Here is a 22432-nt window from a genome sequence, read left to right as displayed (position 1 = left end):
TTTTGCGCAGTCTGACAGTGCTACAACCATGGCACCTGCCTTAGACTCCTTCCTTGCTGTTCCAGCAGGCAGGCCAGATTCTGCACCCTCAGCTTCAATCCCTGAACCTTGCAGCCTGGCTAATCCCTTGAGCTCACATCTATCAACCCTCAGTAAGCAGGTGCTGGATGTCATTCTTGAGGCCAGGAGGCCTACTACTAGAAAATCCTATTCAGAAAAGTGGAAAAGATACTGTTTCTGGAGCCAGTCTCAAGGGATGGGCACAGCGGTGCACAGCTTACCTCATATTCTAGATTATTTAACAGAAATGCTCCACAAGGGCTTATCTTTCTCGTCAGTTAAGATTCAGCCTCAGCCATATCAGCACATTATAATACTGAACCACCCCTCTTCTCTCATCCACTGCTAAAACAATTTCTTAAAGGGGCCAAAAATTTAAGACCCCCCCCCAGGAGAGCTACCACTCCAGCCTGGGACCTAAACTTTGTGTTGGTGAAACTTACTCTTCCCCCCTTTGAACCAGCTGCTACAGCAGAGTTGAAATTTCTTTCTTGGAAAACAGCTTTACCTCTGGCCATCACTTCTGCAAGAAGTGTTTCTGAACTGCAGGCCCTTATGGCAGTGGAACCCTTCATTATCTTTCATGCGGACACGGTTTCCCTCAGGACTTAACCTATCATTTATGCCCAAGGTGGTATCTGGTGTGGCTCTGAACCAGTCCATTCATTTGCCTGCTTTTCCCGTAATCTCCAGAATAAAGGGGAAAGGATATTGCATTCCCTGGATGTGCACAGACAGCTTAGATTCTATCTGGACAGGACTAAGCCTCAAAAAATCTGACCAGCTGCTAGTCAGCTTTATGCAGGGGCAGAGGGAAAGGCCATTTCAAGGCATACCATTTCCAAATGGATAGCACATTGCATCCTTTTCTGCTACAAGCACCATGGAAAAACCTACCCCACAGGGGATAAGAACGCATTCCACCAGGGCTGCGTCTACCTCTACTGCTTTTCTCCGAGGATTCCCTACCAGCGACATCCTAGAAGCTGCAGCCTGGAGCTCTGTACATACTTTCACCAAGCATTACCACTTGCCTATCTTTTCAAAATCTAGAGCTGGATTTGCCACAGCAGTCTTACAGGGCCTCATTGTTAGCCTTAATGCTCCTTAACTGCATCCACCCTTTCTTAGCTTTGGGAATTAACTCAAATGTGATAACTGCAACAGTGAAGCACGAAGAACATAGTACAGTTGTGTACACTTACCATAAATGTAGATGTTCAAGTGTATTCACTGTTGCAGTCCTGGTTACCCTCCCCCCTGTCCCCTCTTATTTTTTCTTTTGTGTGGTTCCTTTTTTCGCCATTCTTCTGAGGTGTATATGCAAAGGGTATGGGATCTTATTCATTTTGTAACACCTGACATCTGGGGCAAGAAAAACTGGAGAACATGGCGTCGGCTGTCAGCTTTGTACTCCTGGCACTCTGACGTCACGGAGCATGGCTGAACAGCCGATGCCGGACCCAGACTTTGGGATTCTGGCCGACCGAGGACTGCCTGCCGGCAGGGGAGAACCCAACAGTCATGACTGCAACAGTGAAGACACTCTAACATCTACATTTATGGTAAGTGTACACAACTGTACTTTCTGCAGGGCCTTATAGCCACTCCTAACACTTACCATAAATGTAGATGTTCGGGTGTATTCACTGTTGCAGTCCTGGTTTCCCTTCTTCCTTCTTTCTCTCCTTACAAGGAACAATTTGGTATTTACTTTCTACTGATGGGGTTCTTCCACCATAACCTGGCTCCCACTTGAGGGCTCCTGACAGGGCAAGAAAAACTGATGCAGTGTCGTCGGCTGCCTTTCTTTATACTACTGACGGCCTGACCTCAGTCCTGAAGAGGCAGCAACTAACGCAGAAATACTACGCCTCTGGTATTCAGGCTGGCCAAGTGCTACCCTGGCAGGGATAACCCAAATGTGATGACTGCAACAGTAAATACACTCTAACATCTACATTTACGCTAAGTGTATACAACTGTACTTTCTCTCTGTTTCTCCTTCTAAGCTTGTGATTATTGAAGAAGGCGAGCTGCTTTCGCAGCCCCCTTCTGTGTCTAAGGTGGTGGTGCAGGCTGCTGTCGAGACCCATTCGGAGTGCGACATGCCTTTGGGTCCGTCTTCTGCACAGGACTTGCTTTTCGCTCGTCTGGTGGGTCTGGAATTTGTTCAGCAGGCCTTGGCTTCAGAGGAGTGATGTTAAACTGGTGACGTTCCTTTGCAACTTTGTCCTACACCAGTTCATTTTTCTTCCAGAGAGACAGGCATCAGGATATTGGACGTCCGTATGCCCAAGGCCAAAGTGACTCCTAAGAGAAGTACTGCTGCAGGGCCTTCGCATAGGCCTACCAACTCTCTCTATCAGGATACTAACAGGAGTTAGACTAGCTGAAGATCTAACCTCCACAGGTCTAGACAAGCACCTGGGGGTACCTCCTCAATTAAAAGGAAAAGGATTCCTGCTTCTGAAGCTTTCCCAAACCCTTTTGAATCCGATGAGGATTCAGACCTAGAGGGTTCTGGTTACCCTCCCTCACTTCTTTTGAGGATTCAGAGGAGAACCTGGCGTAATCCCCTCCACCCCCCCCCAACCAAGAATATCCCCCTTTTGAGAGTCCATGCTGTGAGGGAACATTTTAAGTGGGAGCCACAGGAATATCCTCTGTCAAAAATTAAAATTAAGTGTTCCTGGATGTGCCAGAGCACAAACCTTTTGCTGTTTCACACATTTTGGAGGTGGTTGAGGATGTCTTCCAGGATTCCTCCTTGAATCCTGACTCTCTTCCCCCTGCCCCTCGTAAACCAGTCAGGGTTTATAGGGTACACGACTCTCATAAATACCTTTTCAAAAATTCCATCTGCTGATCTAGAGGTGGTCACCTTAGGTCCCAAAGGGGCTAGAGCCAGTTCCTCATGAAACCCTTTACCTTCAGATAAAGAGACCAGGGCCCTTGATAGGTTTGAGGTAAAGATGCATACATCAGCCACCCTTAGTGTAAGGACTTTCAGCTGTAAATTTCACATGGTTAAGTATCAGCAAATCATTATGGATGAGCTTAAACAAAAGGTCTCTTCGCTAGAGGATAAAAACCTTTCTAAAGAGCTTGTGGATGTCTGCCACTCCAGTTCCCAGGTAGGAAGACATTCCTTACACTGTGGTTATGATCCTCTGGAGGCTTCTAGCTGGGCAGCTGCCACAGGCTCAGTTATTAGAAAGCGTGCGTGGCTTGGGGAACAATCTCTTCCTGACCATGTTAAATCTAACCTTCTCGATGCTCCCCTGGAGAAGGAGTTCCTCTTTGGGCCTAAAGCTGAGGCAGTTCTTAAAAAGATGGAGGACAAAGATAAGTCTGCGCAGTTTGTGAAAGACTTCCTGCAAATTCCTGTCTAAGGTTTTAGTAGGAACTTCTCCATTAAACACTAATTCTCTGTGTCTGCCCCTAGGTTGAGATGGAAAGGAAAATCCACTGGGAAAGAACTCTGGCAGCAGCAACAGCTGCAGATACCCAGGCAGTGGACTTCAGAAACTTCCAGGCAAGAGGGTTCTGGGCCCCAGGCTTCTGCCAGAGAGCAATAGTGACCCCCCCACACACACACAAGTCTAGGAGGAAGGCTGTCCCTGTTCAAACAAAACTGGACAGACAAGTGGGTTCTAGACATTTTCTCAAATGGTTGCAAACTTAGTTTCAAAGAGCCTTTAAATTACTCAGGCTATCCCGATATTCCTCAAAATCAAAAAATAGAAGCCCTTTCTCAAATCCAGTTTTTCTGTTCTCAGGGATCAGTGGAACCCATTCCAGAAGATCAAAAAAGCAAAAGGATCTACTGCAGGATATTCCTAGTTCCCAGAAAAAAAGGCTTTTGGTGTCCTATCTTAGACCTGTCCAACCTCGGTTACTTTCTCCTAGTCACAAAATTGAAAATGTTGACTCTTCAGAAACTCTTACCCATGATAACCCCATGGGCATTTATGGTTTCTCTGCATCTAAAAGATGCCTACTTGCACATCACAATTCAGAATTTACACAGAAGCTTTCTTCACTTCAGAGCAGATTCCAGTCTTTTGGTATTGCCCTTTGGGCTTGCCTACTGCTCCAAGGGTTTTCACCAAGTGCTTAAGCCCTTGCACTTGCTTTCTGCATGACCAGAGGAGTCCAGATATAACCCTGCTTGGACGATTGACTGATACAGGCCACAAATCTATCAAAACCTCACAATCTGAAGTTCACTCAAGACCTCCTGTCCTCTCTGGGCTTCACAGTAAATCTGCAAAAATCCAACACTGCCCCCCCCCCCCCCAACAGGGTTGTTTTTCTGGGGGCACTCTTGGACTTTTCACTTCAAGAAACCTTTCTTCCCCCAGACAAGGTCTCCTTTTTGACGAACTGCTTTCAAAGAATCTAGCAAAACGAATGCATCTCAGCCAGAGAGTTTCTCTGAGCACTGGGATGCGTGGCGTCTTGTATCCTCATGATACCCCGGCCAGGCTGCACATGAGGAAACTCCAGTGGTACCTCACAAATATATGGTGCTATCACTCTCAGTCCCTGGAGACTGAGATACAGCTGATCCCTTGCCTCAAAGAAGAGTTTGCATGGAGGGTACAGGCTTGTGCCCAAAATCAGGGACTTCCATTCAGATTCACTCCCCAGGGCCAAACTCTCACTATAGATGCCTCAGGGACAGCTTGGGGGACTCACTTTCAACATCCCTAATCCCAGGGGAAGTGGGAGGTACTGTTCAAGGACAGGCACATAAACTGGAAAGAGCTTATTGCAGTGTAAAAAGGCCTATTAGCTTTCAAGGAAAAGTGGGAACCAGGGTCCCTGCTAGTCAAAACGGACAACATTGCAGTTATGTGATGCATAAACAGGCATGGAGGCACCTGTATGTTGTTCTGTGTGTCAGCTAGCTGTGCAAGTTTGGGAAACTGCTCACTTTCTGGGGTTGCGCCTCCTGGTACAATACCTTCCAGGGAGTCAAAATACTCAAGCAGGTCACCTCAGCAGAATAATGATGGCCCCCCATGAATGGCATCTGCATCAGGAAACGTTTCTCAGCATGCCCCAGATATGGGGAATCCGACACACAGACCTTTTTGCCACCAAAGAAAATGTTCAACTGGAAAGATTCTGTTCCAGGATCAAGCAGAAATCAGCGTGGAGAACAGATGCTTTCTCCTTCTTTGGACTCTTCTTTTGTGCATTCCATCCCTTTTCCCTATTACCTCTGGTGTTTCTAAACATAAGAGAAGAGGATCCAAGGGCAGTACTGATGGCCTCAGACTGACCCAGGCAGCACTGATGTCCTCCTTCTCTTCAACTAACCAACCAGAGTCCATGGCTGTTGCCTCAGCGAGTCAGCATTCTCACTTAGGACAAGGGAAGGATTGTGCATATCAGCCTGTGCTCAGCCTTTCAGCTTGGATAATTCCACAGCATCTAGAAACAGGCTTACCCTAAGCAAAGAGGTTCAGGACATTCTCAAAGAATCTAGAAGGTGTAACAGGAAATTATACTGAGCTAAGTGGAAAAGATTTTCCATCTGGTGCCAGCAGTAGCACCATAATCCTGATTTAGCCCAGACTGCTACCATTCTAGATTATCTGTCTTATCTAGTTGATAAAGACCTTAGCTACTCTTCCATTAAAATTCATGCGTCTGCCATTTCGGCCCATATACCTGCTTTTCCTCCTGTCTTTACCCATCCCCTGTTAAGACAATTCCGTAGGGGAGTCATTCAACTCAGACCACCCAGGAGGCAACCTACCCCTCCATGGAACCTTAACTTTGTTCTGGAAAAATGGACTCTGCCTTTCTTCAGATCTGGAACATCTGCCATACTGAAGTTTCTTACTTGGAAAACTGCCCTGCTGCTGGCTATCACCTCAGTCAGAAGGGTCTCTGAACTGAAGGCTCTCATGGTGGTGTAACCATTCCTTGTCTTGCACCCAGACAGAGTTTCCCTCAGAACTAACACTTCTTTCATGCCCAGGGTGGTCACTGACATTTCTCTACATCAAGCCCACCCACCTGGCTGCATTCTTTCCCAACCCTCAGAAGAAAGGGAAATGGATGCTTCATTCTTTGGATGTGCATAGGCAGCTGTGCTGCTGTCTTGACAGAGCAAAAACTTTGAGAAAATCTGATCAGCTTTTGTGACCATTGCCTCTGGCTCGGAGGGCAAACCAGCTTCTAAACAGACCATCTCAAAATGGATCTCCCAGTATCGCTTTTTGTTACAGCCATCATGGCAAAAAATCTCCTGAGGCTGTCTGGTCACACTGTACTAGAGTTACTGCAGCCTCTGTTGCCTTCTTGAAAGGAGTCTCTATTATAGACATCTTGGAAGCTGCCACCTGGTCATCTGTGCATACCTTCACCAAACACTACCACTTGGCAGCGTTTTCTAGATCCAGAGCAGGATTTGCCACTGCCACCTTGCAGGGAATCTTCTGCACTCCCTAATCTTTTTTCCGTCATTTCAGCTGTGACAATCTTCCCACAAGTCAGGACTGCAACAGTGCAACATGAAGGACATAGTACAGTTATGTACACTTACCATAAATGTAGATGTTCGAGCATATTCACTGTTGCAGTCTTCTTTCCATCTCTCCTTCCCCCTTAGCCAGCTGGGTAGTCTACTTATAACCTATTTTGTAGCCAAGGGGACCCCCCCCCCTTTGGCCTGTCTTCCTGTAGGGGTTCTCTTCCTTAGTTCCCTACTGCTCACTTGGAGCTCCTTCCTGGTAGAGGACAAGAAAAAAACTGAATTCATGACATAGGCTGGCCCCCTATAATCCCAAGCGTGCTGATGTCGGTTAGGGCATCTGACAGCCGTAGGAAGCCGAAATAAATTTCTCTGGTAGTCTGGCCGGCCAAGGGCTTTCACAGCAGAAAATCCCGCAAGTCAGGACTGCAACAGTGAATACACTCGGACATCTACATTTATGGTAAGTGTATACAACTGTACTTTGTGACACATTTAAAGTGTACTCCCAAGAATTTTCCACTGATGTGAAGGCAGTACAAAATATTAGACAACATTGGCATGTTATAACATTGACTGGAGACATGGGTAACAGAATTGGCATAGGACACCAGTTTTCTTTTTTTAAATCTGGTTGTAATTTGAAACAGCTTTTTGAATAACAGTCACAGTTGGGAAATGTACTTGGCAGGTTTAAATGTGGGGTATGCCAACGATGTAGGTTTATTAATAGGTGCACTTCTGTGTCTGTGGGGGCTAAGTCTGCGATGTTGTCTTTGCAAAGGTCCGTACAGTTGCACCACCAAGAGAGTGGTATGAGTAGCAACCTGTTTATCCTGTTCTCTGTTTTATGTAGGAAAAGCTGAGAAAAGTCCCAAAGTAAGGATTTATTGGCGTATTCCTGCTACTAAAAAGCAGGGTAAGAACAGTGCCTTAGCTAGGCGTGGTGGTATGCCCTGATTTTAGTAACTTTCTTTTTTTATGTAACCCTAGAGGTGGGGATTGGACTAATCTGTTACTGAAGAGGGAGTTGTTTTGGCTAATGATGGTCAGTGCTGTCCAATCTGTCGGTATTAATGGCAATCTCTTTAAGCCTGTATGTTGAAATATAAGCAAACAAATATTAAGCAGGTGCCTTTACTTAACATGTCATGTAACTGTTCACTGTATAAAGAAGCGTGTCTTGCTGCATTTATTCGTTCTGAAGAAGTCTATATTCTGAATAGATGAAAGTGATCAAATTTGTTACTTTTTGTGGTGTTTTGTCTGTGGATTGGCAATTTTGAGGAATTTTGAGCTACATGTTCCTTTACTAATCTGGACTTGGAGACAGAGTAAATGTTGAGTAAGAGATAAGCTTTGTGTGTGTTAAGTACGTTTGTTCATTTTTGCCATCAGCTATTGATAGCATGTTGTAATGAAAGTCAGAGTATGAGGGCTTAAACATAATTCATGCAACTGTATTGAACTGCTGATAGGTGTAAGGTTTATGGGAGCGTATAACAAATGAAGCTATATTAAAATACTTTCCTGTTGAGTATTAAAAATAAGTCATTTAACCTTTTTCCTCTCTTGTTTTTTGCATGTTTATAGTATTCACTCAGCTCCAAACGTGCTAGCCCTGATGACGGAAATGAAGTATCTCCTTATTCCTTGTCACCAGTTAGCAATAAAAGGTAAAATGCAGTAAGGTGTTTATTTATTGTGTGACATTAAAATGTATGTGTAATAAGGTAGTGTTCGGGCACACCACATGGGAGAGAGGCCTTGTGTGTGTGTGTGTGTGTGTGTGTGTGTGTGTGTGTGTGTGTGTGTGTGTGTGTGTGTGTGTATGAGAGAGAGAGAGAGAGTTTTTGGATGTTGCAGACGTTAAACCTCAGAAAGTTTGGTGTCTTAGTAAGCTGCATGCCTCAGTGGCAGTATTTGAACTCCAGAAATAATTCTAAATCACTTTTCTTCTGTTTTAAGCCACTGTTAGGTGCCATTTACTTGACTTTGGCCCATTGGGTGTTAAGGCCACCATATCTGACACTCATGTTTTTCTTTCTAGCTTGAGATGGTAATTTTTTATAGTTGTTTTGGGTTAAACATTTTTTTTTTTTTTAAAAAGGCTGCAGCTTGGTGCCGATGAGCAGTGGTCATAGACCATGGCCCTTAATGGTAACATGTATTAGCAGCCTTCTTCGTTTGAGATGTACATGGTCACATGCTTTTGTGGTGTCTGCTAGCAAACACTCAGTTTGTGATTATGTATTTTAACCAAGTAATGAATGTTGGCCACAGTGGGTTTTAGTATTTCAGGGTATTTTGTTAAAGGCTACAGTGTTTAAAAAAAAAATTTTTTTTAGAATGACTTTCTCGATGGTCTTTACTCCTGCTTCAGAAAAACTGAATAAGGAGAGGCCCTTTGAGCAGAAATCCATCTTTTTCAGTTACTGTAGGAAAGATTTATGATCATCTTTGGAAAATAAAACACTGGCTGCATGGCCTGTCACCTGACTGCAAGTTAGTAAGATGCTGCTAATGTTTGCTGTAGAAAAATAAAAGCAATCACCCTTTGTTGATCCCTGGTTTGATCATGAGAGCCAAGCAAAGGTCTAAAAATACTCAGAAACAAACAACAACCCAACAAGGGTAAAACTAAGAATAAAAACAAATAATCCCAACAACCAGCTGAAAACACACTTATCGGCGAAAGCGCTTAGTCATTGGAACATTGTGTGAAGAATAAAGCCGGAGTGTTTTCAGCTGGTTGTTGGGATTATTTGTTTTTATTCAAAGGTCTAAAAATAGTCCGATTGTATTGCTCTTGTAAACCTCGAAACTTGCAGAAACAAAAAGTTTTTGTTAATGTACATTTTCTTACTGATATGAAGCCTAAACCTCAATTTATTTGTTATTAATTAATGACTTCCATCCCCAGTGGCTTGCCAGAAAACCACTTTTGTAATGAAGCAAAAGGTCTGGTAAAGCATCACCCAAGACACGTGGGTCCTTTTCCATAATCAAAAAAGGATACTTTGTGGTTTGGCACTCCCCCTACACCTTCACGGGTATCCCTAAGCCTCCCCAAGAACAGCTACCCCTCTTCCCAGAGCTCCTTTGGGAGGTAAAACTATGAGGTAAAGATCTGGACAGTTGAAAGGTATGACGGGCTGCTGAGGTTTAAGAAGGGACAGTGTAGAAATACAAGGAAAATTAGGAACATTTTCTATTTCTTTACTTTTGCAGAACATACCTGATTTTTCTTGTATTTTGCTCTGCCCTCCGTAGCATATTCCAATAGAAAAGTCTGGCTGGACTTTTTTCTATTGATATATGCTTGATTTACAGCTAGCGAGCTGGTTGGGTTGTCCAGTCAGTGTGCATGTTTTTGAGTGGTAATGAGTCATTATTCTCTAATTTCACTTAAGTGATGATTGCTGTCTAATAGTTGTATTGCAGTACAACTTATTGTTTGGCACTTGTTATGGGCTGTATTTTGTTTTTGATATTTATTTTGTAATTTTTAGGTTGTACTGTGGGTTAGGGCTGGAGAGCCTTCAAGAAGTTTGGCCAGATCATCTTTGTAATGATCGAGAGAGATTAGTTCCCTCAAAAAGAAATCATTAGCACTAATGCCTAGGCATGAATTTCTGGTTACCAGCCAGTTCTTCGAGGTTTGCTTTAAAGGTTTTAAGAAAGGTAATCCGCTTAATGTGAGGAGGGCACCTATTCCAAGGGTGGAGGTTGTGTTTGGTAAACCGCCTTTCTCAGTAGCTGCTATTTCTGAAGTGGAGTCTTGTATCCTTGGGATGGGTATTAGTTGAGTATTTTGATGTGTGAAGGTTAAGTAGGTCAAAAAGTAATGGGTCGCTCATAGCAGAGATCACCTGTCAGGAGCCTGTAAGAGTCTAAATATTAGGGGTGAAGATTTTAGTTTGTTTGGGGTATCTTTAAACCTGATAATTCCCTAGTTTGGGAATCTGAGGCTTTTTGCATTGTACAAGATATAAGATGATTAGCTGTCCAGTGGACAACAAAGTAAAGTAGTATTCAAGGCTTTAGCAGAGTCTAGGCTGACCGTATGGACAAGTCTGGCTTTCGTTTATAGCTTCAGTGATAAAGAAATTTATTAGGTTGAAATAAGCATGACCTGCCCTCAACAAATACAGACTGCTTTGGATCATGGGGATGTCTTTCTATTCAATTGCTACAGTATCCTTAACCTGAGAGATCTCCCACCTGAAGGTGGCCTGACTACAGCCAGTATGCAAAATTCTTGTACTACTGTAGGATGTTCTTCGTTCCCCATTGCTGCAGTCCTTACTATTGGGTGTAGTCCGCCGTCCAGTCGGCCCGAATACCAGAGTATAAGGCTGACGTCGGTCAGGGCGCATTAGACTGACGTCAGTACGTCAGGGTACTAATGCGCATGACCGACGTCATATCCTCAGTCTTTTTTGCCGCATGGTCCGATGCAGAAGCAGTTTTGCGAGTGCAGGTTGGCGTTCTGAAATATTTCCGAAACCGGAGTTTCAGACCGAAACAGAGTTGGCTAAGTACCCCGTTGGGGAACATTTTGGTTTTTTCTTGCCTCAGTATTTAACCGGATGTCAGAAAAAGTGAATAACTGTATTTCTTGTGGGAAACAGATACCTCATAGGGATTACCATACCTTGTGTATACCTTGTTTAGGGCCTGAGCACGACGTTGTTGGTTGCCGCTCTTGTGCTAGGTTTAACAAACGCACTATTAAGAGGAGGTTAGACTGTGCCAGGTTAGTGTTTGGGAAGCGTTGCAATTATAAAATGCCGTCGGATGCTCCGGCGCCCGCTTCGTCAAGAAGCGCAAGGACAAAACAGCGAAGCCTAGGGTTGATGAACCGGCAGTCCCGGACGTCGGTTCTTTAGAAGGCTCAGTGGAGCCAGAGGTTTTGCCAGGAGTTTCCATGGACTCTCAGGCAGAAACTTTACTGTTACAGGATGTGCCTTCTCAGGAGGTAGGCCAGGCTGAGGGGGCTTCTCAGGTAACTGTTCTTCCCTCTCTTCCCAAGGTAGTTAGAGCCTCTCCTTCTGTTGCCAAAACTTCTTTGAGAGGTAGGCCAAGTTCAGCTTCAGTGGGGGCTTCTCCTAGCATTTCGGGTTCTGTACCTAAGAAACATATGCTTAAAATGGCAGAAGATTTGATTACTTTGATTAGAGGTTCTATGCCCCCTCCTGATAAGAGGCCTAGGGTGGAACCGGAGTTTGATAGTTTTGAACAGTGTTCAGAGGCTTCAGAGTCTTCTGGAAGACTTGCAGGAGTATCCTACTTATTCTGATTCTGATGTGGATGATTCCACTCCTACAGCTTCTCCTCCTGAGGATTTCTCATTTTCAGAGACTCTGCATTCCATGAGGGAGCACTTTAAATGGGAAGGCCAGGATTACTCTGATTCAGGAAAAGGCTTAGGGAATTCTTGTTTTACCCCAGCATAGGCCCTTAGCTATTCCTCCTGTGTTGAATGTGGTGGAAGATGTTTTGCAGAGGCTTCCCTGAACCCTGACTCTTTGCCTCCTGCTCCTGTTAAACCTGATAGGTATTATAGGGTGCCCAAGCTCATAAGTATTTGTTTAAGAGTCCTAGGGCGGACCCAGAAACTGTTTCTCAGGGGCCTAAAGGTGTTAAGGCTTCTGTGGTTAAAAATCCTGTTCCCACTGATAGAGGCAAGGGCTTTGGATAGGTGGGGAAAGAAAGTGTATACTTCTTCCACTCTAGCCATGAGAGCGTTGAATTGTCAGTTTCACATGCTAAAATATCAGAATTATCTCCTTTCACAATTGAAATCTAAGGTGGATGCTTTGGCGGAAGGTATTGAGTGTAAAGAGTTGCTGGATTTGGTTCATGTGTCTGAACAAGTGGGTAAGCATTCTTTGCAATGTGGTTTTGATGCTGTACAGGCCTCCTCGAGGGTGGCTGCCACTAGTTCTGTTCTTCGCAGGCATGCCTGGTTGAGGGATCAGAATTTAGCTGAGCATGTTAAGACAAGGATTTTGGATGCTCCTTTACAGTCTGATGTGTTGTTTGGATCACCTGTGGAAGCAGTTTTAAAGAAAATGGAGGACAAAGCTAAGTCTATGCAAACTGTTAAAGATTTTTGCAGGTGCAGCCACCAAGTTTAGTAGAAATTGGCCTGCTAAGGGGTGGACATATCCTGCTTATGATTCCCAGTCTAGGGGTAGGTCTAGACGTGGTAGGGGCAGGGCTCAAGGTTCTTTTAGGCCTAGAACAGGAGTTCACCTGCTCAGACTTCTGGTGAGGGCAGGGGTCAGTCCTTTCGTAAACAGACCCAATGACCTGCCTTTTCAGCTGCCAGTAGATTCTCGTCTGGCAGCTCCTTTGGGAGGAAGACTGTCTCTTTTCAAAGAAAATTGGAATTTAATTACTCAAGACAAATGGGTGTTGGATATCATTCACCACGGTTACAGATTTTATTTCCATACAATGCCCCCTTTCAAAGGCATGCCAGACGTTCCTCCTCCACAAAGAAAAGAGGCTCACAAGCAAGTTTCTCAGTTACTCCAGATGGGGGCCATTCAGCCAGTCCCTGTATCAGAAAGGGGCCTAGGATTTTATACTCGCCTGTTCCTAGTACCAAAGAAGGGGAACACGTGGAGACCAATTTTGGATTTATCTCTCCTCAACACTTATCTGGACATTCCCAAGTTCAAGATGTTGACGTTACAACAGCTGTTACCTCTGCTGGGCAAAGATCACTGGATGGTAACTTTAGATCTCAAGGAAGCTTACCTTCATGTGCCTATAAGGCTAAGTTGCAGGAAGTATCTGCGGTTTCGAGCTGGAAATTCTCATTATCAGTTCTCTGCATTGCCCTTTGGCTTATCTACTGCGCCCAGAGTATTCACAAAGGTTCTGGCTCCAGTGATAGCTTACTTCAGGCTTCAAGGAATTCAAATCTATCCTTACTTGGACGACTGCCTGATTCTGGCTCAAGAAAAGGAAGACCTTCTACAGCATCTGTAATATGTTATAGCAGTGCTAAGATGCCTAGGGTATTCTGTGAACGAAATAAAGTCCAGTCTAGTACCCTCTCAAGACATGTGCTTTCTGGGTGTAAGACTGAATACAGCAGCCCAGATGGCCTCTTTAACCCCGGACAAACAAAAGAGTCTATCACTTTACTTCCATCAACTATCTCATCAGTCCGTGCTGACTGCAAGGACAGTCCTTCAAGCATTAGGGTTCATGGCATCTTGTATTCTGGTGCTTCCCAATGCCAAACTGCATATGAGGAAGCTACAATGGTATCTCAAAAATGTATGGACACAGCACTGCCAGGATTTGGACACTGTCATTCAAATAATACCTTGCCTTCAAAAAGAATTTTTGTGGTGGGCTCAGGAATGTCACCTAAACAAGGGACTCTCTGTGACCCGGCCAGAGGCGAGTCAGATTTTAACGACAGATGCCTCGGACATTGCTTGGGAGCTCATCTAAATGGAAAGTGGATACAAGACAAGTGGCCTGCCAGACTACAGCATCTACATATCAACATGAAGGAGATGTTAGCAGTCCAGTTTGCATTAATGGCTTTCAAGGAGTTACTTCTTCCAGGGCAGGTGTTGATTCTAACAGACAACACAACTGTCATGTGGTACATCAACAAGCAAGGGGGAACACATTCTTATCCTCTATGCAGGCAAGCAATGATTTTATGGGAGACTGCGCTAAGCTTGCAACTTACTCTTCAGGCAAGGTTTCTGCCAGGAGCACAGAACTCCTTAGCAGATGTGTTAAGCAGACAAATCATGGATCCCCACGAGTGGAAACTGGATCTTCATGTGTTTCAGAAATTGACAGTGTCATGGGGAACTCCAGACATAGATCTGTTCGCTTCTCCACTAAACCACCAGCTGCCAAAGTATTGCACAAAGGGGTTTCATCACACAGCTTGGAAAGTGGATGCTCTGTCTTTCAGTTGGAAAAACCTTCATGTGTATGCCTTTCCACCTCTGCCTCTTCTTCCAAAGGTACTATTAAAGGTCAGACAAGACAGGCCAAGGATGATTTTGATAGCTCCGGATTGGCCTCGGCAACACTGGTACCCACTACTACGGAGTCTGGTAAAGAAGCCTCCATGGCCTTTACCTCTGATTCCTCATCTGTTATCTCAGAAGGACGGTCATCTGCTCAATGTCAAGCTTCACTCTCTCCATCTAACAGCCTGGCATATTCTGTGTTGAAACACAGCAGGTCTCAACTTCCTCAACAAGTTTTAAATGTGATTATGGAAGCTAGAAGACCTAGTACAAGGAAAGTGTACGCAGAAAAATGGAAGAGATTTTTATTTTGGAGTACAGCAAAGAATTTGGAGATTTCTGAGCCTAATTTGAGTGTGGCTCTTCAATATCTTACTGAGTTATTGGACAAAGGTTTGTCCTTCTCTTCCATTAAGATTCATGCTGCAGCAATTTCAGCTCACTACGATTGTGATCCACCATTGTTTTCGCATCCTTTGTTCAAGCAGTTTCTTAGAGGGGCAAAGAATATAAGACCCCCACGTAGAGCTCCTACTCCTGCTTGGGATCTCAATTTTGTGTTGGAAAAACTTACTCTACAACCTTTTGAGCCTGCGGCTACTGCTGAATTGAAATACTTGTCATGGAAGACTGCTTTTCTGTTGGCTATTACTTCTGCAAGAAGGGTGTCTGAGTTGCAGGCCCTTATGGCAGTAGAGCCCTTTTGATTTTCCATAAGGATAGGGTATCATTACGTACTAATCCTTCCTTTATGCCTAAGGTGGTTTCTAGTGTGGCTTTAAACCAAACTATTCATTTGCCTACTTTTATGCAGACCCCCAAAATAAAGGGGAAAAGATTTTGCACACTTTAGATGTACACAGGCAATTGCGTTATTATTTAAGCAGGACTAAGGATTTCAGGCAGTCTCAGCAGTTGTTTGTTTCTTTTGCTTTGAGTTCACAGGGCAAGCCTGTGTCAAAACAAACTATTTCTAGGTGGATTGGCTTTTGCATTGCATTTTGTTATTCCCATCATGGCAAGGAGATTCCAGCTGGGATTAGGCCTCATTCCACTAGGGCTACTGCCACTTCAACAGCATTTCTAAGGGGGGTGGCAACTAAGGATATTTTGGAAGCGGCTACTTGGAGTTCAGTGCATACCTTCTCTAAGCATTATCACCTTCCTATCTACTCTAAGTCTAGGGCTGGTTTTGCCACAGCTGTTTTGCAAGGCATGTTGTCAGCTCCTGCTTCTTTATGATTTGCCAGCCTCCCTTACCTCTGCTTTGGGATTCTACCCAATAGTAAGGACTGCAGCAATGGGGAACGAAGAACATAGTACAGTTTTGTACCTACCATAAATGTAGATGTTCGAGGATCCCCATTGCTGCAGTCCAATTTACCCTCCCTCCTTCCCCTCTATGTTTAGGGGTGGTTGTGTAGGTGAGGTTACATGCTGATATTTTTGTATATATTCTTGTATATATTGTACATATTTTTGGTGCAGGTATTTTGGGCCTTGTCTTTTTAGGGTCTTCTGACATCTGGGGCAAGAAAAGACTGAGGATATGACGTCGGTCATGCGCATTAGTACCCTGACGTACTGACGTCAGTCTAATGCGCCCTGACCGACGTCAGCCTTATACTCTGGTATTCGGGCCGACTGGACGGCGGACTACACCCAATAGTAAGGACTGCAGCAATGGGGATCCTCGAACATCTACATTTATGGTAGGTACAAAACTGTACTTTACGTGGGACTTCGAATGTAGGCTGCAGTCAGATGTAGACCATAAAAATGACATGTACACATTCCTCAGAACTTTTCTGACGTCAGTCAGAGCGCCATTCCGACAATCAGTCTGATCGTTTCAGTGATTGTGACTTCAGTCTTTGCCAGATAAATGCCGTGTTGAGAATATTTTCTCTTACTACTGTTTTGGTTATGTCATCCACGAAGGGCAGGTGCCAGTGTGAAGACAAATTCCACATAGGGACAGCCATTCACAGTGTCTCTCTTGTTTAGGCCCTAACCACAACCAGACGTCCTGTAACATTTGCCAGTCTTTCCTACCCAAGACCCTTAAAAGCAGGCTCTTTTCTCTTGCTATTTATTTAGAGAACCAGTGACTAAAGTTGCTAGATAAGCATATGGAGGGTACCACAGGGTGTGACACCAAGCTGGTGAAGCACAAGGCCAAGAAACCTCAGCTTGTTGCTTCTCTGGAGGTGCTTGTCAACCTGGTGGCACTTCCAGCTTCAGGCACGGATTCACAGATTGAGCTCAGTTCTGAGGCCGCCTTGGCTTCGGCCGTGACCACGTCTTTGGAGGATGAACAGATGTTCAATCAGGATGTTGTGTGGAAACTTAGGCTCGAAAGTACGAAGGGTCCTAGGGGGTACTACGTACTCAAGTAAGAGAAGAGATTGAGTCAGACACTTTTGAATGCATGCTTTTGTCCAGTCATCTGACGTTGCATAGGATTGTTTCTTCTGCAAAGAAAAAGCATAAAAACTAAGAATGTGTTCCCTGACAGAGAGACTCCTACAAATTGGCAGGCCTTTTCTCAAAACTTGTTTCAGGCCTTAATGGCACTCAAGACGCCTTCCTCTCAGCCTGCTCCTACAACTGCTCCTCAACCTTCTCCGAAAATGATTAGGGACAATAACTCCTCTGATGAATTTTCCTTTGAAGAGAAATCTTTGGATTATTCAGCACAAACTCCCTCTCCCCAGGAATATATTTCCTTTGAAGAGGAGTCTGTGTGTGCTGACTCCCCTGTGGAATAGAGATCTTTTGGTGAAACTCTTCTGAATATGGGATAACACTTACGTGGGACACTTCCCAAATTTCTGATGTCCGGAAAATTTACAATCGACTTCTACAAGTTGACGCCCACGGCCCTTCTGCAGTTCCACCAGTACATTCTGCATTTCTGGATGCATTTCATAATGCTTCACAAACCCCAGACTCCCATGCCCTGGCTCCCGAGAAGCCAGACCATTTCTACAAGGTCCCTGAGGATTGTAAATTCCTTTTTAGGTGTCCCGCTGCAGACCCAGCAGTCATTTCTGTAGCTACAGATAAACCATCTAGGATGCTTCCTTCTATCACCCTTCTCCCATCAGACAAAGAGAGTAGAACCCTTGGGAACCTGGGTGAAAAGGCCTATACTTCAGCCACCTTGGCTTTCAGGCCCATCAATTATCAGACACATGATCAAGTACTCCTTAGAGCTTTTGTCTCAGACATCTAGTGCTATTGCAAATCTTCCAGATTCAGAAGGAAAAACCTTGTCTCTGTCTATCCTGGGAGCTTCCTCCCAAGTGACAAGACATTCCGTTAAATGCAGCTGTGATGGCTTGTGCCAGGGCAGCTGCTACTGGTTTACTTCTTAGATGATGTTCCTGGCTTAGATTGCAGCCCCTACAGGATGACTTCAAATCTAAATTAATGAATGCGCCGTTAGACAATTTAGCCGTATTTGGTAAGGCAGCAGCCTCTCAAGTCCCTACAGGAAAAAAACAAGGAACTAGAGTTGAAGTGCATCCTGGTTTATCCTGTACCCAGGTTTCATAGGAATTTCCTATCCAAACCGGTTTTCGTCCATAGCTCTACCCAGCACTCCTCCAGTAAGTCTTCCAGAGGAGGCAAGAGGCAACAGAAGCCTAGGAGGTCACAGGCACCCTCACAACAAAGGCAGTCCTTTCCTGACAAAGCAGGGGGGCTGTGACTACCGTGCAGATGTCTCCCCATCTCCCTTTCCCCTCTTTCCCTTTCAAAAGTTCACAGGGTCTGGTAAAGCATCACCCAAGACACGTGGGTCCTTTTCCATAATCAAAAAAGGATACTTTGTGGTTTGGCACTCCCCCTACACCTTCACGGGTATCCTAAGCCTCCCCAAGAGCAGCTACCCCTCTTCCCAGAGATCCTTTGGGAGGTTTGGCAACTGCGCTCCATTCAAAAGGTTCCTCAAACCTCCAGTGGGAAAGACTTCTCTTCAAGGATGTTCTTAGTGCCCAGAAAGGATGGCCCCTGGAGATCAATCCTGGATTTTTCCCATTTCAACACCTTCTTAAAGGTTCCTACCTTCAGGATGCTGACACTCCAAACTCTATTTTCTCTTATCCTACAACAGGGATGCATGGCATGTCTAGATATAAAAGATGCTTACCTTCACATCCCCATTCACCCCATGTTCAGGAAATGCTTACGTTTTTCTGTGGGTTCCCAGCATTTTCAATTCTTTGCTTTGCACTTTGGTGTTTCTACAGTACTGAGGGTTTTCACAAAAAACCCTGGCTCCAATGATTGCAGGCTTTTGGGCATCCAGATTTTTCCATACCTGGACGAACTGCTTTTACAGGCCCCAACTTTGCACTCTCTACTCCAAAACCTGGAGACCACCATTTCCGTCCTTGGAGAACCTGAATTCATCATCAGCTACAGGAAGTCGGTCCTTACCCCTTCACAGGACCTCATTTTCCTGGGTTGTCGAGTCCAAACAGACATAATGAGAGTTTCACCTCCACTTTAGAAAGGTATAGGACCTTTGGTCCTTCTTTCATTCCCTTCTCCCTTTGACTCGCATCACGGCCAGAGAGTTCCTCAGAGTGCTGTGATTCATGGCTTCAACCATTCCCATGGTGCCGATGGCACAACTCCATGTGAGGAAATTCCAGTGGTTTCTCAGATCGGTGTGGACCTAGCATACTCGCCCACTAGAATACAAAGTTACCGTCAATCCTTGCTTAAAGAGGGAACTGCTCTGGCAGATCCAACGGATAGACCTAAATCCAGGACTACCCCTGTATCCTCTCACCTCAGTCCTATAACTCCACAGTTGTATCAGATGTGGTCTGGGGGGTGACTTTGGGAAATTCACAGTTCAAGGAATTTGGTCTCCCTCCCAAAAAACAGAACACATCAACATCAGGGAAAAGTGAGCATTGCAACTAGCTCTACAAGCATTTTACCCTCTTTGCCCAGGCCCTCCTGTACAACTGTTCACAGACAACATGACTGTCCTCTGGTATGTGAACAAGTGTGTGTGTGTGGGTGTGTGTGGGTGTGTGTGGGTGTATATACTATCTCCTTTGCAAGTTGGCTCTTCTGGTATCGGAATTTCTTGCCTAATACAACATGACTATTCAGGCAGTGTACATTCCCTCCAACCGGAATCTTGTGGCAGACAACCTAGGCAGGCCCTGACTCTGTCCCAGTCCCATGAATGAATGCTTCACAGGGACATGTTCCTGGGCATAGTCCACCAATGGGGAATTTCACAAATAGACTTATTTGCTTCACCCTGAACAGACAACTTCTAAAATGTTGTGCAAGTCCCTCTGGTTTGGAAGGCAGATGCCCTTTCCTTTTCTTGGAAGGGAATGTTTCTGTGTGCAGTCCCTCCCCTTCCTCTTAACACCAAGGTGCTGTTCAAGATTTGACAGAACCAACCAAAAATCTTGTTGGTGACTCCCTTTTGGCAAAGACAGCACTGGTTCCCCCTCCTTCTACATTTAGCCAAGGGCCATCACCACAAGTTTTCCCACAGAGTGGACCTACTCACACACCGCAAAGGATCCCTGATACACCCACACCTGTCAGCGCTATAGTTGATGCTGTTGGTGACAGGATTCTGATCTCCTTCAGACACCTGTTCTCAGAGGACATGCTCAAGGTTTTGCTGGAGACCAGAAAACCCTATACCAGAAAATCTCAAGTTTCCAAATGGAAAGTATTTTTACTCTGGTATCTCTCTAAGAACTGAGACCCACTGACAGTGGAAATCCCAGTGGTTCTGTCTTACTGGTGTCAGTTGCTTTCTACTGGCTTGTTATATTCTTCTGTCAAATTGCACGTCAGCTATTTCTGCTTGTCTGCCTCTATCCCCCCCCCCCGTGGCATCCAAATTTGAGGTGAAACAATTGCTTAAGGGCATCCTTCACATTAGGCCTTACAGGAAACTGATTCTTTTTCCTTGGGACCTTAATTTTGTTCTGGAAAAAGTGACCCTAGCCCCTTTTGAGCCTGCATCTTCAGCCTCCCACAAACATTGCTCTTGGAAAACTATTTTACTAGTATCGTGACTTCAGCCAGAAAGGTATTGGAGCTACAAGCCCTTATGGCAGTGCCCCCTTTCTTGGCCTTTCATAAGGATAGGGTATCCTTGAGAACAAATCCTTTTTTTTTTTTTTTTTTATGCCAAATGTAACTAATGAGTTATCCCCTAACCAGTCCATTCAATTAGCTACCTTCTTCCGTTCTCCCCAAGACCACAGTGAGAGGATACTACACACCTTAGATGCACACTGACAACTTAGGTTTTACCTGGACAAGACTAAATCTATCAGGAAATCTGATCAGGTATTTGTGAACTTTCATGCCAGGGCTCTGGTTTTACCTGTTTCTAAACAGACTATTTCTTCCTTGATTTCAAAGACAATTTGCCTTTGTTACACACTCCATGGATAGAACCTCTCTTCACCCATAAAGGCCCACTCTACCAGGGCTGTTGCTTACTCTAAGGCATGCTTCAAGGCCCTAGGTAACAGTGCCATCCTTGAAGCAGCCACCTGGTCTTCTGTTCATACCTTTACCACACACTACAAACTGGATGGCATCTCCAAATCCAGAGCCGGATTTGCTAAAGCCATTTTACGTAGCTTCATTGAAAGCTCCTCTGCTCCTTCCTCCCTTCTTGAGTTTTGGCATTCTCCCTCAGGATAGCAGGACTGCAGCAAGTGAATAGAAGGACATTGAATAGTTGTGTAAAATGTTATCCTAGATGTAGATGTCCTTCTCTTTACTGCTGCAGTCTTCTATCCCGCCCTCCTTCCCTGCTTGGTGTATTGTTTTGCTTGGATGTACTGACGTTTTATATCCTTAGTCTGGCATTCCTCCTGGAGCATTCAGATGTTCTTCGTGTTTCAGTGTTGCAGTCATCACTTGTGGGTTATCCCTGTTGGGTAGCCCATGGCCGGTCCGAATACCAGAGTAAAGATTGTCCCTCCTGCGTCAGCTGCTGGTCACCAGGGTCTGAGGTCAGGTCATCAGTGGTATAAAGCAGGGCAGCCAACGCCATTACATCAGTCTTTCTTGCTGTGGAGCCTGAAACAGAAGCAGTTTGCATGTGAGTCAGTCGACCACTGCCAGAGTGAAGTAGAAAATGACTAAAGCTAAGTACCCCATTAGGAATATTTTTCTTGCACTAACCGATGTCTGAATAAGTAAAGAATGGTCTCTGATGTAGAAAACAAATGCCACACAGAGACTTCCATAACCCGTGTGTACCCACTTTAGGCCCAGACCACAATGTCCCCGGAGGTCAGTTCTGTGCTCTCTTTAACGCTAGGACCAATCGCCATAGACCAGAATTTTTAGCTAGATATTTCAAAGGCAGTCATACACAATATGAAATGGCGTCCATCAGTTAGCATACAGTGGATATCCCCAAAAAGAGAAAAGATAAGGAAAGGGACAGACCACAAAAAATTAGGCCTTCAGATGACTCCACTCTGTAGTCGGCCACCAGCACAGTGGAATTCAGTGAGGTGCCTACACAGCCCCTGATTCCTGACGCTATTCCTCTATTTGGAGTCCAGTACACCATCAGATCAGACTACATCTGCCGAGTTTTTGGTCGTCAGCCCCGCGGTTGGGTCCAGAGCTTTTCTGCAGGCACCGGCTTCCGAGGAGGCTTTTCGGATAACCAGTGCTAGACACAGACCGCCGGCCACAGCCGCACCCAGGCTCATTGAAGCAGTGAGGCCTAAAAGCAAGACCTCTCCCAGAAAAAAAATTCCTAGTTGCCATCTTCCTCAAGCCCAACCTGCTCAGTCACAACAGCTTCTTAAGATGGCTGAGGATGTTATCA

General features: G+C 44.9%; 1 protein-coding gene across 7 annotated transcripts in view; it reads left to right on the top strand.

Annotated features, from left to right (window-relative positions):
* FZR1 (fizzy and cell division cycle 20 related 1) overlaps positions 1 to 22432 on the top strand; it is a 1382318-nt gene that overhangs the window by 555812 nt on the left and 804074 nt on the right. For all 7 annotated transcript variants that reach the window (XM_044054101.1, XM_044054103.1, XM_044054098.1 and 4 more), the window contains one exon: positions 8147 to 8229. In XM_044054101.1, the coding sequence (XP_043910036.1) occupies positions 8147 to 8229 (83 nt within the window). The remainder of the gene's footprint in view (positions 1 to 8146; positions 8230 to 22432) is intronic.

The sequence above is a fragment of the Protopterus annectens genome, chromosome 13.part0, assembly GCF_019279795.1.
Source record: "Protopterus annectens isolate FY-2018-M chromosome 13.part0, PAN1.0, whole genome shotgun sequence".
NCBI classification, from domain to species: Eukaryota; Metazoa; Chordata; order Ceratodontiformes; family Protopteridae; genus Protopterus; species Protopterus annectens.
The sequence above is the reverse complement of the archived record's forward strand: the minus strand, read 5'-3'. Positions and strand labels throughout refer to the sequence as shown.